Here is a 17,696-nt window from a genome sequence, read left to right as displayed (position 1 = left end):
GAGAAGATAAACAGGGAGAGTTAAGACCTCAGTGCTGGCCTGTTCCCCGATTGCGGTGGCTTGGGGGAGGGCAGTGAGAAGGGAAGGGAAGCAGATTGGGGACCCCTGCTTTAGGCGAGCTGCAAGCCATTTGCTGACATTCCTTCCATAGAGACTTCTGCAAGTCCAATTACAGCAGTCGCGGTCTGTACGCGATTGTCTTCTCCCCACAATCGGAAAACTTGTGAAGTGGAGAGGACAGATTGCGGGCCGCAAAATAGTCCCTGGGGGGCCGCATGTTTGAGACCGCTGCTCTAGACACAGCTAGCCACAACTGTTTCACTGTCGGAATATGTAGGTCATCATGAGTCACCGAGAGCAACATGCGTTGCGGTTCGTATGGCAGAATTCTATCCTTCAAATGTTTTGGTGCCTTATTGTGTATAGAAGAAAAAAAAAAAAGTCTCCCTCAACATCACAAAACATATATAAGGAAATTTCAGATTAAATGTAGTACATAAGACTGGAACCTTGGCTTTAAATTCAAAAAATCCTTCTACCTCATTTTTAGCTTTCAAAAAGAGATTAGGAAATATTTTAATCTTTACTCCCAGGAACTGCTCAGTAATTTTCCTAAATTATTATTCCGATCAGATTCAAGGCCAAAACAGACCACCAAGGTAGTTCTTTTTAATCACTTTGGGGCTCTTTTATCAAGCTGCACTGGAGATTTTCAGCTCGAGCCAATGCAGTAAATGCTCCGACACTCATAGAATGCCTATGAGGGTCGGAGCACTTAACTCGCCAGCCTGCACTAAAAACCTCTAGCGCAGCATGACAAAAGGGGGGGAGGGGTATATTCAAAAAACTTTCAAAAATTCAGTGAGATTTTATCACTTAGGGGTCCTTTTACTAAGGCACGCTAGTACGTCTTAGCATGCACTAAATGCTAACGTGTGCCAGTTAACAGCGGGGCAGGAACTTGGAAAGTTTGCTCGTGCCTGCTGTACTTCCACCGACGATCATCAGTAGAGGTATGAACCTGAGGTTAGGACAGGGAGGGCGGCAGATTCAGAGCCTGGTGGCGGCGGCCTGCAATAATTTTGGAAGGGGGGTAGAGGTGGTGACCCGAATATAAACTGAGACCCCCATTTTTGGGCCAGTTTTTTGGCCCAAAAATCCCGGTAGATACATTATCCATGCTGAATAGTTTGAATCTAGCAAAAGAACAAATTGCTCTGAGCTGAACATCTACAAATATTTATCTATGTGATCCACTAATTTTGCAAAATTAATCCCGTGAACCCAAAATGTATTCCTATTTGTCCTCTCTGTTCCCGTGTTTGTGGATGGCACAAGATCCCTCAATAGCTAAAGGTCAACCATGAGAGGCACAGTTATCAATGAGGGCTTCCGTGAAGACAACATTTGGCACAATTTATGCAATGAGATCTGGTTACTGATTACTGGGGCTAAACAGTAAAATAACACATCTTGTCCATGTTGTTAATCCCCCCTATAGCCTCCTATGAGATCTGCCATCAATGCTCCCGTATGGCTAGCAACAGTTACTGCTTCAAAGGGCATCTTCTCTCGCTCCCAGAGTTGTCATACTCAAGTACTGGTACCCAATCAGACATGAGACTCTCCAGGGCAGCGCGTAGCTCTGCTTCCTAAACCACAGGGTCAGCCCCTGTTGCTCTTGCCTGTCTTTTCATCAAATTCAGATTCTGCTGTTTATCTATCCATTTATGTCATTAAAGTATCTATTATTCCCCCAGGAAAGAACAGTAAATCAAAGCTAACTAGGCAATTTAGAGAAGCTGAGATAATGATCTGGTAGCATTACCATCAAACCCTGAAGGGTTAGATTTCCCAACATTTTAGAAGAAGGCTCATCCACAAATTTGATTATATGATATAAAAGGAGAAATATTTCTGAATTTTTTCCCCAAGTTTTTATCAGTTATTTACATACCGCCTATCAATAGAGGTATCTAAGCAGTTTATACATTTAGATACTCAAGCATATTTCCCTATCTGTCCTGGCGGGCTAATCTACCTAATGTACCTGGCGCAATGGAGGATTAAGTGACTTGCCCAGTGTCACAAGAAGCAATGCTGAGGTTGAACCCACAACTCCTAGGCAGGGTGCTGAGGTTGTAGATCTAACCGCTAAGCCACTCTTCCCTCCTTGAGTCTGAATACCAAGAACATTTGCTTCTAATAGGTAACATATGTAGTTTAATTGAAATCCAGCATGCAGCTTATATTAATGTGAGGAATATGTATCAAATGGTTGCCCATTTGAAAGGTAGTTCTATAACAGAGTAGCTAGATTTCTTTATAAAGCTGTCTAGGTATCACTAAAATACTAGCACACATCTTGCAGAACTAGCTCCTGGATTGAAGACATGGATATAATGCCTGCTGAAGATTCCCCACGCTCCATCTAGACTCCACCCCTGAGCACATTTGCTTCCAATATGAGTACTTTAGGAAAGACCTAATTTTGTAAGAATTTGCTTTAGGCACACAAAAAAAAATGGTTCACTAACTCCCTTGATGATTACATTAGAGGACAATTTTCCAAAACTATTTACCCTGGTAAACTGACCATCTTAAAACTGCCCTCGCTCAGTCTAGCTAAAAGTGTTTGTAGGTTCCCACAGCATATGTGCCTCTAACCAGGTTAAAGTCATGCATTCTCATGGGTGTGTATCAGATGAAAAAAATTAAACTGTATACTTCTAACTCTCTTGGCTGCCTACATAAATAGAACGTACAAAGTACACCCGCTTATTATCTGTGGATAGGTTCTCTTTGAAAAGCTGCTACAAACTATGAACGTTAAAAGTGCTGAGGTACTTTTTGATCAATTTCCCCCCACACACACTTCCCTCTTTTTGGCTTTAAGATAGTCATAACAATTCATTTTACAACAAAACTACACAGAAATACTTACTGTGCTCAAACAATAGTATGTTACATCATTACATAGTCAGGTAGGTTGAAAGAGTTTAAAGGCCTCCACCAAGATCAGTTTGTTTCCAATTAACTAAAAGTTAGAATACCAGAGAAGGAATCGGCAGCTCACCTTAAACTTCCTCTTTCCAGTTTAGATGTAGTTCATACCACTTTCAGTAGTAGTTCATGGTGAATTACCTTGAGGACTTTATCTGTTTGCACCTGAGGCCTGGTATTTGAGCACAGATCCACTCATTCATGGTGTGTCTCTGAAGTGGTTAGCGGGACTCGCCAAGCCCTGTCAACTAAAGACTCCCAGCATCTATCCCTCCCCTCCCCATCAGACATTCTGGCAACTCAGTTCCATCCCACCAACTACCCTATACCTTTAAAACCTTCATTTCTGATGATATTCCTATAGCTACTTGCAGTTCTTGTTAACGTTCTTGTTTTGATATGTATTTCTCAGCTGTTTTCATGGTTGTATTTTTGTATCATCAATAAAAATTGTTTGAATCTAAAACCTTCATTTCTTTACTGGTAGCAAGCATCGACTCATACCCCACTGCCTGTGCCAACCCCAGCCTTCCCTATGATGCAGCTTCTCTACAATATCGCTTCAATCAGACCCTTCCTTTCTGAGCACACTGCCCTCATCCATACCCTCAACACCTCTCGTCTAGACCAGCGGTTCTCAACCCTGTCCTGGGTGACCCCCAGTCAGTCGGGTTTTCAAGATATGCTTCATGAATATGCTTGAGAGAGATTTGCATTTAATGGATGTGACAGGTATGCAAATCTCTCTCATGTATATTCATTAGGGATATCTTGAAAACCCGACTGGCTGGGGGTCCCCCAGGACAGAGTTGGGAACCACTGGTCTAGACTACTGCAACCTGCTTCTCTCTCATCTTCCTCTAAACCTTCTCTCTCCCCTTCAGTCTGTACAGAACTCTGCTGCATGACTCATATTCCGTCAGTGGCGCTATGCCCACATTACCCCTCCCCTTATCTCTTCATTGGCTCCCTATTTGTTTCCGCATACAGCTCAAATTCCTCTTACACTGTCCTACAAGTGTATTTGCTCCACAGCTCCTCAGGAGTATCTCTCCTTTCTCATCTCTTCCCACACTCCTCCCCGGGTATGCCACTCATTGAATAAGTCTCTCATCTATACCCTTCTACTCTACAGTCAACTCCAGATTATATCCCTTACTGCATCATGTGCCTGGAACAAACTGCCTGACTTGATACGTCAGGCTCCATCTCTGGCAGTATTCAAATCCAGACTCAAAGTCCACTTTTGTGAAGATGCTTTCAATTCTAAACCCCAACCCACGCTCTAAGCACCAATATCTGACTTTATCATTCCCTCTGCAATTCCTCCACCTGAGCACATTGATGCACCTTCTTGTTCAGTTTCCTTGTTTTGACTAGATTGCAAGCTCTTTTGAGCAGGGACTGTCTCCTGCGTTTTGATGTACAGTGATGTGTATGCCTAGTAGCGCTACTGAAATGATTAGTAGTAGTAGTAGTAGCAGCTTTATGGTCAAAGGGAACCAGGTCAAAGGGAAGGTTCGAGGCTGGTGTGTGCAGTTGGTTATGAGCCACTGCTTGCTGCCGGCAAAAAAATGAAGGCTTTAAAAGGTATAGGAGGTAGGGGGTTAAAAGATACTTTCTGTCATCTGGGAAGGAGGGGGAGAGAGCGATACCAGGTGGAGGGCAGGATTCTTCTGCCCACCCAAAACTGGGTGACTGGCTATGCCCGAGGCCATGGAGGGCTAAGCAACTTGCCAAGATAACAAGAAGCAGAAGCAGGATTTGCCAACTGCCAGCCCAATGCTCTGCTAGGCTATTTCTCCACTCCAGATCTTAAAACTGCCACTTAAATATTTATAACCCTTCGTTATCTCTCGTCTAAGACATAAGCCCTACCGTCCAACACTGGAAGCCAAAGCGATAAAACTGGAGCGTATCCTGTTTTAGTTCCAGGTTTCCTCATTCCTCAGGAATTACTCTAGGCATTTAGAAACTAGAGGAACAGTTCAGCTTAATTATCTGTGGTAGGCTAAGGCACATGAGTGTGGTGACTGGACATTTCAGTGGTTTTACTACCACGCTAGTGTATGATTGGTTCCAACATTAAGTTGCAGAAATATTTAGCATTATTTGTTGTGGTGAATAAATTCCATGGAGTGACTAGTTGATTATTTTTAGGGGGGGGAGAGTGTATACATAATACCCTAACTATATCACAGTGTTATACTATCCCTAATCTCCATAAGCTTTTGCCTAGAGTACAACGTTGCTATGTAGAGCAGACAAAAATATAGAGATTGCTAGTAACCAGTTAGAGCTATTTTGGTCTTAAACTGATATTTAGTGGTAAATTCACATTCAGTTTCAGGAGACTGTTACCACTAAATATTGGTTGCATTGTAAAACCTCAAAGCTGTAATTATGATAAATGCAAATGTAATCCTGAGCTGTAGATACAATGTACTGCTTGTTTTAAGATTTAGTACATTTCTTTTTAGAGGAGATTATGAGAGGCTGCCAGCTTTGAACATGGATGCAAGCATGACGGCCCTCTCTCCAGACAACATAGCATATAGTGCACCGAGATCAACACCCTGCTTCCAACAGTGGCCAATGCAAGTGATTTGGTAGCAATGGCAGACCCTGATAGGGAAACCCTGAATCTTGCAATCATGTTAGTGATCGATAAATGTGCATTTCTGATAGGGAGCAAATGCGGTAAATTTCTCTCTCCAAAGCTTGTGGAATACCTGTGGTTCCTTTGTCGCCTACTGATACTAGAGTCAGCAAGGCAGCCAATTACTACTGAAGTAAAAAGTAAATTCTGGCCTCTTGTCTCCCAAAGTAAGAGGCGGTGACCGCAAAACCTACCAGGTTAGAAATCATTAATAAACCTATTCTTCAAAACTTTCCAAAGTTTTTTTTTTCCTTTCTTTTTAATCAGCCAAATTATTAGCTTTTACCAAATCTTTAAGCAAAATATTCCTCAGCTTAATTGTGCACTTACTGAAAAAAAAAAAAAAGTTTCCTTCAGTTTGTTTTCCATCTGTTAGCAGATTCATGGAGAGATCGATTCAGTCCTCTACATCTAATTGCAAAGTATTTCAGTAAAAAAAGGCAAATGTACATACTGGCTTACTGCAAGTGAAAATTAAGGGTACGATTTGATAATTTGGTGCCTCAAAAATTAGATGCCCCAATGCTGTACACGTGCAGCGCCAATCTATAGCATCATCTGTGTGCTAAGATACCATTACAGAATACTGGTGTGCCAACATTTAGGCCCTTGTTTGCTAAGGTATGCTAACTGATTAGCATATGCTAATCGATTTAGCGCATGTAAAGCGCTAACACATGCATGTTAGTCTATGGATGCGTTAGGTTTAGCACGCGCTAATCGGTTAGCGCACCTTAGTAAAAGAGGGGGTTAGGTTTGAATACAAAAAAAAAAACCCCAAAACCGCAGGGCCCTTTTCCTTAAATGACTTTTTTTTTATGTGCAAAAGTCCAGGAAAAAGGGTACTACGGTTTTTGTATTCATTTTTGTTTCAGTAAGTGAAGATTTTCACCCAGTTCTAGTTTGGGGATCCTACATAAGTTTGACCATTTACACACGGTCTTTGTACAGTGGTGGATTTAACCAGATGCTCTTTGACATGTGGACCACTGGCCATCCCCTCTGCCAGTGGTAATTTGCTTTGAAGTTGGCTATAGCTCAACAAATTCATAGAGGAAAAATGGGCCAACACAAAATAATCCATTCTCTTCCCTTTTTTAAGTTTATGTAACACTCACCGTCCAATGAACTTCAATGGAAGACGATGAAAGGATGGTGGGATTATGGAGGTGAAGGACAACATCTCCCAGCTCTCTTTGGACCTGTTTGTGATCTACACCCTGGCTGGTAGGCGCAACATCTGTAATTATTGAAGAACCCAATAAGTTATGGCTTATTTAGATTCCAGTGCTCAGAATACATTCAACAGATTTACTTTAGAAGAAGCCACAGTTTTTCACTGTCATAGTGCCAGATTGCTATTTATTTTTGGAATATTTGCTAACCTGAAAAGTAGGCTGAATTTTACACTATATTTTAGAGGTTTAAAATTATTTACTATACATTTAATTTTGCTATAAGAAAGCAAATACACCAATGCTGTCTACCTACCCTACAATGGTCTTGTTGTGTGTGTGTCTATTTAATGAAAATAAACGTGTAATAAAACACTGCACCAATAGCAAATCATTTTCCAGTCAATAAAACAAATATTCTTCCCTCTACTGCTCAGTCCCCCCCCCAATGAAAGAGGCTAGATTGATGACTAAGAGAAGCAAGCTTTTCATCTGTGCAGCGCTTAGGCTGACATGTGTTTCCTAAGGACATTCATTGAGAGACCGACATTTTGTCATTTAGGGGGGGGGGGAGTTAAAACGTGGCTCTGCACACAAGCATTCGGATGACCTATGTAGTTTGCTTAAGCCCAGGGCACTGCAGTCTTGGACCTGGTTAGGAGCTGAATCTTTGAAGGGTGCAATATTGGAGTTTGACAACTAGTAGTTGATTTAGTTTTCATGTTCTCTAGTATACAATGTAATTAATGGGAATTACACATAAAGCATCTAAAAGGGAATTTTAAAACCATTTATATGGGTGCAGTGACGTTCTAGTCACAGAAGAGGGTCTTTTGTAAAATCTGTCCCTATATGCAGGCTTTAGAGTGCATATAGTACCATTTTTATTTACTTTTATCCGCGACAGAGGAAAGTGTTCTTGGGGGCAGGATTTGGAATACATGGATAATATTTGAATTCTTCAAAAACATTGTACACATTTTTAGTCGGGAAAAGGCATATCAGACAAATTAACAACTGTAAAATGTTTTTAGGTTCTTTCCCAAGGCTCATTTTCACGGTGCAAGCATGTGTGTCTGGTGCTTTGAAAATCCTAAAAAATCCAGAGTGGAAAGCTCACACATTCTTTTCATCTACATGGGCAAAAGAGAAATGCAAACAGAACGAAATCCAATAATTGGCAATAGCTCATTTTCCCATGCTTGAAATTCTGCTCCAAGAATGGCAAACAGATAAAAACAAAACCCGAAAAGTTAGGTCTAGATTTGCAATCTGTGAAAGTTTACTTGCCGGCGGTAAGTTTACCTTGAGTTTTCACAGGATCTGATATCTGGCTTGGATCACTAATTCCATATGCGTTTGCTGCCCGCACAAGAAAGAGGTAAATTGCACTAGGCCTGAGCCCTTTAACTGCAAACGTTTCTGTCCTCACATTTTCAGCCACAGTTTGCCAGCTACTCCCAGATGCATGGCTAAAAAAGAAACAGCACCACCAGTGACATATAACTTAAGAAATGTAAAATACAGCACAAAGAAAACACATGCATAACAAACAAACGGTACCTGAAGGCCTCAATAATGTAAGATGTTGGTGTGGCACCTGAATTTAGATTAGGCTGCCAGGACAGCGTTACTGTATTTTTGCTGACATCCTTTATTTCAGGTTTTGATGGTGCACTGGGAATTAAGTTTGGGTCAGTGGGTCTTGGGGGTTGAACAGGAACTCCGAATTCTAAGAAATGAGACAATAAAGAAAAGACTACAGTTAATAATCACTACCCACTTTTCAGGGGTTTAGCAAAGTGAAAACCCCAAAACCACTCTCATTTTCCAGTTTCTGTATCAGAAAAGGTATTGTGATGGACTTACCTTGAACTTCAATGTAAGCACTCCAGTTTGCTTCTCCACTTGGAGTTGATGCAGTGCAGGTGTACCGACCAGTATCACCCAACTGGTAAATGAAAAGATATGAAATGAATACTGGTAGCAACTAGAAACACATTATCCATCAGATTCCATAAAGGTCAAACTTGGGCACCCAAATCTGGCCATGGATCCCAAATGTGTGCATAAACTAATTAGTCAATTAGGCATTACCAATCAATTATTAGAGTTAATTGCTATTTAATTGGCAGTAATTAGGAGCTACGTGTGCCATCTATCCTACGTTCCTGCACCTAGATTTTATAGTGTGCAACTCAAAGGGGCATTAGACACAATGTTATAGGAATACAGTGGAACCTTGGTTTACGAGCATAATTCGTTCCAGAAGCATGCTCGTAAACCAAATTGCTCGTATATCAAAGCAAGTTTCCCCACAGGAAGTAAGGGAAACTGCTTTGATTGGTTCCACCTCCTCCCCCCCCCCCCCGAGGCTACCGGCGCTGCTCCATTCTCCCCCCCCTTGAGGAATCCGACGCTGTTCCAACCCCCTCCCCCCGGCGATCTGGCATTCCCCCCAGCGATCCGGCATCCCCCCTGGCTCGCGTTGTCCCCCCTCCACCGCGATCCTACTTCCCCCCCCGAGCAGTCAATGACACCCTTTACCCGACTTGGCACCAGTGCCGGTGCCCGAAGATCCTCCTGGCGCAGCTGGGCGGTGCGTCGGAGATCCTCCTTCTTCTGGTCTGGGCTGGGCTGGACTGGCTTTGAGCATTTGCGCATGCTTAAGGCCTTCTGGTCTAGCTCTCAATCTCGGAGAGAGCGAGACCAGAAGGCTTTGAGCATGCGCAAATGCTCAAAGCCAGTCCAGCCCAGCCCAGACCAGAAGAAGGAGGATCTCCGATGCACCGCCCAGCCCAGGCCGTGCCAGAAGAGGGAGGATCTTCGGGCACCGGCACTGGTGCCAAGTCAGGTAAAGGGTGTCATTGACTGCTTGGGGGGGGGGGGGAGTAGGATTACGGTGGAGGGGGGCAATGCGAGCGGGGGGGGATGCCGGATCGCGGGGGGAGGGCGCTCGTACAGCGAGGCAAGCTCGGTTTACGAGACACCAAATTTGCGAATGTTTTGCTCGTCTTGCAAAACACTCGCAAACTGGTGCACTCGTAAACCGAGGTACCACTGTACTTGGATTTATGAACTCAACTGCCACCAGTTGGGTATAAGGTTTTTACATTGGGTTTCAGTGGGCCTAAGTCCTGTGCCCAAAGTTGGGCAGGGAAATCTGTTGCTTAGTGCAATGCAACCTCTACAGAACTGGCGCTCAGTGCAAATCTTAATGGCACCTACTGTTGGCTGCCATTTACTGAATTTGGCTCTATATGAGTAAAATAATGATGGAATTGTGTGTAGCCCATAACTCTGAACATGAGTTCACTAGAAGTAGGTTTTCTGATAATCATCATGCCATCACTCCCCCTTGAAAGGAGAACAGAACTCATAAAGGGGGAGAGTGTGAAGCAGTGGTTAAAGCTAAAGCCTAAGCACCTTGAGTTTGAGGGTTCAAACCCATATTGTTCCTTATGACCCTGGGCAAGTCACTTAATCCCCCCATTACCCAAGGTACATTAGATAGACTGTGAGCCCATCAGGTTAGACAGGGAAAAATGCTTGAGTACCTGAATAAATTAATGTAAACCATTCTGAGCTCCCCTGGGAGAATAGAATTGAATAAATAGTATGAAAAGCTTCAGCTTCTGATATTGTGATGTCATAAAGCCTCATTCCACCAATGCCTATGGAGGGTTAAGTGACTTGCCCAGAATCATACTTATTAGGCTACTTCTCTCCCTAAATCTGTGAAGTAGCAAGCAGTCTATCCCAGAATCACTGTATTACAACTTAGAAATAAAAATCAACACAAAGCCAACAGGCAATATTTTCCTATTGGATAAAATAACATTTCTGATTAGTTTTCGAGCACTATCCTCCCTTTATCAGTAGGTTTTACATTGATCTTATGAAGAAAGTGAACTATTCAAAAAAAGGCATGGCCAATCACATATTTGGTGTCTGGAAACAAATGGGACCCCCCGGCATTTTTCCAAATGACCTACAAACTGCAGCAGGATACAGCTCCAGCGCCTCAAGCAAGCAAAGCAGTTGAGCTCTTAATTAATGAAACCCCAGAATTCATTGCGCCAATAGCTTGGTAGTGTCAAAGATTTAGGGCTTTTTTTACTAAGCTGCGATAGCAGTTATTCTGCGCGCGCTAGACGCTAATGCCAGCATTGAGCTGGCGTTAGTTCTAGCTGCGTAGCGCGGGTTTAACGTGCGCTAAAATTCTGCACGCGCTAAAAACGCTATCGCAGCTTAGTAAAAGGAGCCCTTCGTGAATGTGTCAAGGTTAAAGGAGGACACTTTGAAAAAAATTATGAATTTATTAAATTTTAAAAAATCCATTGTACTAATGTGTTTTCAAAGGTCATATTCAATGTTTAAACAATTGCAAAGTACTTTGAAACTATGTAAGAAGTCCCATTTTTCACAGACATCGTGTATGCTTGTGTGTATGTGCCCAAGTGGACCAAGACAATAGTTACACTGTCAATACCTGCCTGCCTAAAAATGTACATGTCCCGAGGCTGCGCAAACCAGCAGGTAACAGGTAAGAATGCACTGCACTATCTCTATAAGTTAATGGCCTGTCAAGAATGGACAGAAACATGGATGACCTATCATGCTCGCATCTCCCAGAGATGTAGCCCTTGGGTACAGTCATTAAGCAATAAGCCATAGCAATACACATTCTTGGTTTGCATGACCTGTTTTTTTGTTCTTCTATAAAGTAAGAAATGATATATATTATATTAGGCTGATGCCTCAAAGGGGAGACACAAATCATTTGAAGGAAAATGATGCTTGCAGTACTGAGCATGAGGAGTGCCTGATTAACATTAAAACTATCAAAGTGTTAAACTATTAAGCACAGCCTGAGCCAGTAAGCACTATATTACTATTCTCCAGTGTTCCAAGTTTACACTCTGCAAAGGCTGAATTAATGAGGTAAGCTCTAAATTAAAGGTTTTCTTTTTTCATTTACAAATAATTAATCGTATGGCCATGCAGTTTTCACAATTAATGCAACCCTAAATGCATTTCATTTATGAGACAGTTTGCATTTGTTTCCTCGAGGCAATGTAATAAGTCAACGACTTTAGCTGTAGCAGAATGAGAAATCCGACATGCAGCAAATTAAAACCCCATTAATGCACTTATTTGCCATTCCATTGCACTTTTAAAATTTGTGATTGATGCCTTCGTGCCCAGTAGACAAAAACAAAGGATGCCTTCTCATACTACCTTTGCGTATCGAATCTGAAGAGCACCGGTCTCTTGTTGCTTGATGCGTGAATCCTGGGTTGGGATAAGGAGCCCATCTTTCCTCCACAGAATTGTGGGAGTCGGCACGCCTGTGGCCACACAACTGAGAGCTAAAGTTCCATCCACAGCTACCGTCTGATTCACAGGGCCCTGTCGAATGATGGGAGGTGGTCGGTCTGCAACCACTGCCGGAAGAAACAACAGGAAATAGAATTTTGCAACTGGAAGCAATTTTCTAATCATCTCAGCTACAGAACTTGCTCCGGGCCTTGAAAAAAAAAAAAAATGTCTAAAGATAATTAAACAAGTAATTACATTTGGAGTCATGCATAATTCAGGGTGCATTTTCATGACAAGCATGATACAGTTTCTGAATATTAAGATGATACGAAGTGCCCAATTGGAATGCCCTGGTAATTCAGCCAGTGCACTCTAATCCAAGCATAACTGCCCATGGGGGAAAAGGGGGATTTTTCAATTTCACTTTCACATATAAAGTAGCCCCCAGTGCTGAGTGGTGGGATATAGACTTTCAGTCTCTATATAAAAATGATACAATAGAGGAGAAAAGTTCATATACTGTTTTTTTAGTATTTGTGTGAGGTGTAAGGAGACCAGGCAAGTCATTACAACTATAAGCAGCATGAGAGACCAATATTAGGGTATATCTTTGACTTTTGGCATATGAGCCAAAGTAATACAAACACAACAAAATATGACCTACCAAGCAATCTGTAATAATTTAATTCTATCATCAACTGGAAGACTTGTTAGAACAGTTACCAGGGGCAGCAGAACATCGTTTTGGATGGAGGAGCTAAGCAACCTAATCTCTGGCCCCACCTTCAATCCCTTTAGTTTCTGAAGCTTGTTGGACAAAATATTGGTCAGGCTCTGGTCCCAGTGGCCCACCCATTCTTCTGCCTCTGTGGGTCATTCATTTAGAACCTGCAACAGGAATGGCCAGCTTCAGTCCTCAACAGCCCCAAAGCATGTTTGGTTTCTAGGAAATTCATAATGAACACGGCTCATTTTCAGATTTGACTCATCTGAAAACCTGTTTCATTTTTGACAAGGAAACGAGCTAGTCATCCCTGGTCCAATAAATCATTTGATGGCATCAGTCCAGTCCAGAGACAGCTGTTGTGTTCTGGTGATTTGATCTTTGGAGAAAGAAGCATTTTTTCTCAAGGGCATAGGCAGAGGTCCATTTTTTCTTGGTGGGAGAACACATTTCTTCCCACTTCTCCTGATGTGTTGTTAAACCCTAAACACCAGAGGGTGATGTTCAATGGAATTCGCTTGAAGGAAAAGTGAGTAGTGGAGTCCCTCAAGGATTGGTGCTGGGGCTGATCCTGTTCAATATGTTTGTGAGCGACATTGAAAATTCAATAAAAATATTGAAAAAGAAAAGAAAAGAAAAGAAGGAAAGGTTTACCTTTTTGCAGATGATAGCAAGAATTGTAACAGAGTAAACAGCAAGGAGGGAGTGTAAAACATGAAAAAGTATCTGCAAAAATTAGAGGAATGGTCTAATATCTGGCAACTAAAATTCAATGCAAAGAAAAGCAGAGTAATGTATTTGAGGATTAGAAATCGGAAGGAGTCATATGTGCTCGGAGGTGACAGGTTGCACGGATGGGACCTTGGGGTGATAGTGTCTGAAGATCTAAAGGCAGAGAAACAGTGTGACAAGGCGGTGGCTGTTGCCAGAAGGATACTAGGCTGTATAGTGAGAGGCGTGACCAGTAGAAGAAAGAAGGTGTTGATGCCCCTGTACAGATTGATGGTGAGGCACTACTTGGAGTATTGTGTTCAGTTTTGGAAACCATATCTGGCAAAGGACATAAGAAGACTTGAAGTAGTCCAAAGAAAAGCGATAAAAATGGTAGGAATTTTGCACCAAAAGATGTATGAGGAGAGACTGGAAGCCCCTAGAGCAAGTGTGTCAAACTCAGGCCCACAGGCCAAATCTGGTCCGTGGTGTAATTAGATTTGGCCTGCGAGAAAATCCCTCTCTGTTCCTTCCCTCCCTCCATCCCATTTTCTACCATCTCTCTCCTGGCTTCCCGGTCTTACCTTCAAAGCTAATTACGGCAGCCTGCAGAGAATTGCCAGTGCTGTAGCGATCCTAGCAGGAAGCTGCTCCTGCTTTAGGAGGCCCAATGTCAGAGCTCACAATGTGTGTATGTGTGTCGGGTGGGGGGGGGGGTCAGTCAGGAAGTGCTGCATAAGCACCAGCGCTGTGGGTACCTTCGGCTCCATGGCTTTAGGGGGTTCCCCGAAGACCGTTATGTTTTCCCCTTCTCTCCACCATCATCCAGTTTCCCCCTGGCCTCCCGGTCTCACCTTAAAAACTAATTACAGCCTGCAGAGGATCGGCGTTGATATAGCAATTCTAGCAGATTGCCATCAGCCTCTGCTACATGTTCCCTCTGCTGCCACGGTCCATTCCAGACCAAAACAGAACATGATGTCAGAGGAGGGGCAGGACCACAGCAGAGGGAACATGTGGCAGATTTGAAATATGTATCCCGCCAGAGCTGGTGTTAGACAGCGAACATGAGCTAGCACCTAACAGAGAGAGGAAAAGTTTTTTTTTTGTTTGTTTTGTTTCCCCCAAGCGCCAGCTTGGGTAGGAGAGAGCAAAAGAGATGGGGTTGGTGAAGGGGCTACATTTGGAAAAAAAAAAACACCTAATTGGGCAGGAAAATCAAATCGAAAAACTTTTCCCTGAATTGGGTAGCACAACTTAAGACACCCCTGTGATGCTCTACTAACTTTTCCCATACCAGATGGTGCGGCTCTAGAGACAGGTATGTACTGTTTATTCATTACTTTTGGGGGGTGGGAGGGGGTTAGTGACTACCTGGGAGAGTGTGGAGAGTCATTAATCCCTCCAGTGGTCATCTAGTCAAGTTTGGATAACTCTTTGACACTTAGACGCTTCTAAAATAGGTCTGGTTCGGAACATCTAAGTTCCATCTATGACATACTGCAACAGGTTCAATTATCACCGTAAAATGTCCAAGTCTAACCCATCCCACAGCCTGCCCAAATCCCACCCCAAAACACACCTCTAACATGCCCCTTTTTGAGTTGAATGTTTTGGAGGGTGAACATCCCACATAACGTCTAAGTTTTTGTTTAGATTATTGGCACTTGGACATTTTGCAGAGACAATCAACCAAGTGCCAATTTTTGGACATTTTTGATTTTTGAAAATGCTCCTAAAAGCCTCTTACATGTTCAACTAAATTGGATCCCTTCTAAGATTTTTGTTTTCAATTACCAGACGCATGGGATTAGTTTACAGCATTTGTATCATCAGCGGTTTTTCATATAATTAGATAACACTCCATTTTTGGTCAAATCTGTCTGAGAGCCAGCATAATTTGTATGTTTTCATTTGCAATTTCTAAGACTCCTGAGGTAGGCCTGATGGCCGAAACGTACATGTCAAGTCGAGTCATTAAGTTGGTGAATGTGTCATTTTGATGTTTGAACAATAAAGATATTCATATAACTAGACAAATCGGAGGACCACTTTTTTGTCGCACATCATTCTTATCTGGACAATTCCACTCTGGTTCCTGACACCATAAGAGAGATATAATTATGCAGTATAAATGACAGATGTAATCATATTGATGCATAATGGAAAGAGAATGAGTATTATGAATATTACACTGGAATTAATAAAGCATTGGAGTAGCACTGTTAAGACTAATATAAATATAAATTAAAAAAGAGGCTGGTAGCAACTTATACATCAGCAAATCTCCTGAGGCAGTTTTCAAGGACAAGAATCTAAGTGGAACCCTGTCCTGAGTCTTGAAAAGTTTATGCTTCAATAGTTGGTTTAACTAGGGGCCATCAGCCTCTGTGTCATGGTTATGTTTTCCAACATATGGATTTTGGGAAACAATTCCTTAAAAAGGATCAATGTCCAACAGTAGACTTTAACAACTAAAAAAAAAAAAAGGTGAACAGAAATTCAACAAATCCAACTTGCAGGAGGAAAACGTGACTATCTCGGATGTGTTCCAGAAGCAGAAAACAAGTGGGTATATGCAGAGATTTGCAACTCCAAATGTATGTTGCTCCCCCCCCAAAAAAAAATAAAAATAAATAAATAATAGAGACAAATAAAACAAAACATTGTTTTATTTAGGAAGTGTTAGAATGCTGCTCAGTGCTCTAGCCCATGTATCCCCTCACCCTTTGCTCCGGGGCAATATAGATAAAGACACATTCACATTCAACATCATCTCATCAGTACTTCAAGAGTACACATACCCCCCTTCACTTCCACCAGAGCCCCCATCTGCACATGCCACGCTTACATCCCCAACTACATACATCCTCTCACATGTACACGTCATAGCCACATAACCCCACACTCATATCTTCTGTACATGTAAGCACACCCCAGCAAACATGCACTTCACTCATATATATATACAAACACCCCTCATATGTACCTCTGATGTCCTCTGTACACATATACCCCAATGTTCCACATATTCTTTCAATGTACTAAATACAACCTTATATTTCCTACACACACAGCCACACAAACCAAAACACCCATCCGTGCATACACACATTTACTCTTATGTACAACTTCACCTACCACCACACACATCCTGCCTATAATATCTAAATCGCTTTAGTTAGAGAACAGAGAGGCAGTATATCAAATGCATTACCCATTACCTACAGCATCTCATACACCCATATATCCTCCATTCTTCAAAGCACACCCACTACCACAAACCTCCCCTCTTCTAAAAACCTATGTTGGAAAGCATTCCTAAAGTCATGCCTCTATATGCTTTCCCTACTTGTTAATAATGCTTTACAAAGTGATTGTGAGGATGTGTAGAAGGCAGAAAAAAAAAAAGACATCATGGATGTCTACTTATCCTACTATTTAAAGATATACAGTGTCTTTGATTTCTTATTTTACTTAGGTAAGACCTGTATTATTTTTATCCACCAAACTCTAATTATAAGTTCTGGGTGAAGCAAGCCCTATACACTTGAGTAGATCATGTAGCATCAGGACAGTGGCCACTTTAAGCTTGACTGCAGTCAAGAGACAGCGGTTGCATTCCTAGGAACCACCCAATTCTAAAAATGGCTGGTTAACATTTATAGCTTGGAAAAGATTTCTCCTTGAAGTCTGGAAAAAAAAAAAGGAATTGTTATAAATTCATAAGTTACTTTACCATCAGTAACTTCCAAGAAGGCCTTTGTGGTAATGCTTCCTGCAACATTTAGAGTCTGACAGATATAGTAGCCAACATCTGACCTCTGGACATTAGTAATAGTGAGGTCACCAATCTGAGAGACAGAGAACCGGTTTGTAGGTTGTGGTGGCTGGTAGGAGAAGAGCAGGTTCTAAAGAACATAATTATGGGGGGAAAGAAAAATGTTACAACTTTTGTAACGTTTCACACTGGAAAATATTTTAATTTGATACAATTTTTTTTAAAATGCAAATAAGAAACCTCCCCATAAACAACAAAACAACCCTCTTGCTAATATAAGAGCCAAAGCACTAGAAAACAGTATAATCAAAGCAACGTGTT

The 17,696-nt window shown here is 41.9% G+C and overlaps 1 protein-coding gene across 3 annotated transcripts in view; it reads right to left on the bottom strand.

Moving 5' to 3' along the window:
- LOC117359264 (roundabout homolog 1) overlaps positions 1-17,696 on the bottom strand; it is a 613,895-nt gene that overhangs the window by 115,321 nt on the left and 480,878 nt on the right. For all 3 annotated transcript variants that reach the window (XM_033941733.1, XM_033941732.1, XM_033941734.1), the window contains 6 exons: positions 17,334-17,505; positions 12,079-12,284; positions 8,707-8,788; positions 8,401-8,569; positions 8,143-8,309; positions 6,781-6,902 (listed from right to left, as the gene is read on the bottom strand). In XM_033941733.1, the coding sequence (XP_033797624.1) occupies positions 6,781-6,902; positions 8,143-8,309; positions 8,401-8,569; positions 8,707-8,788; positions 12,079-12,284; positions 17,334-17,505 (918 nt within the window). The remainder of the gene's footprint in view (positions 1-6,780; positions 6,903-8,142; positions 8,310-8,400; positions 8,570-8,706; positions 8,789-12,078; positions 12,285-17,333; positions 17,506-17,696) is intronic.

The sequence above is a fragment of the Geotrypetes seraphini genome, chromosome 4, assembly GCF_902459505.1.
Source record: "Geotrypetes seraphini chromosome 4, aGeoSer1.1, whole genome shotgun sequence".
Classification (NCBI taxonomy): Eukaryota; Metazoa; Chordata; class Amphibia; order Gymnophiona; family Dermophiidae; genus Geotrypetes; species Geotrypetes seraphini.
The sequence above is the reverse complement of the archived record's forward strand: the minus strand, read 5'-3'. Positions and strand labels throughout refer to the sequence as shown.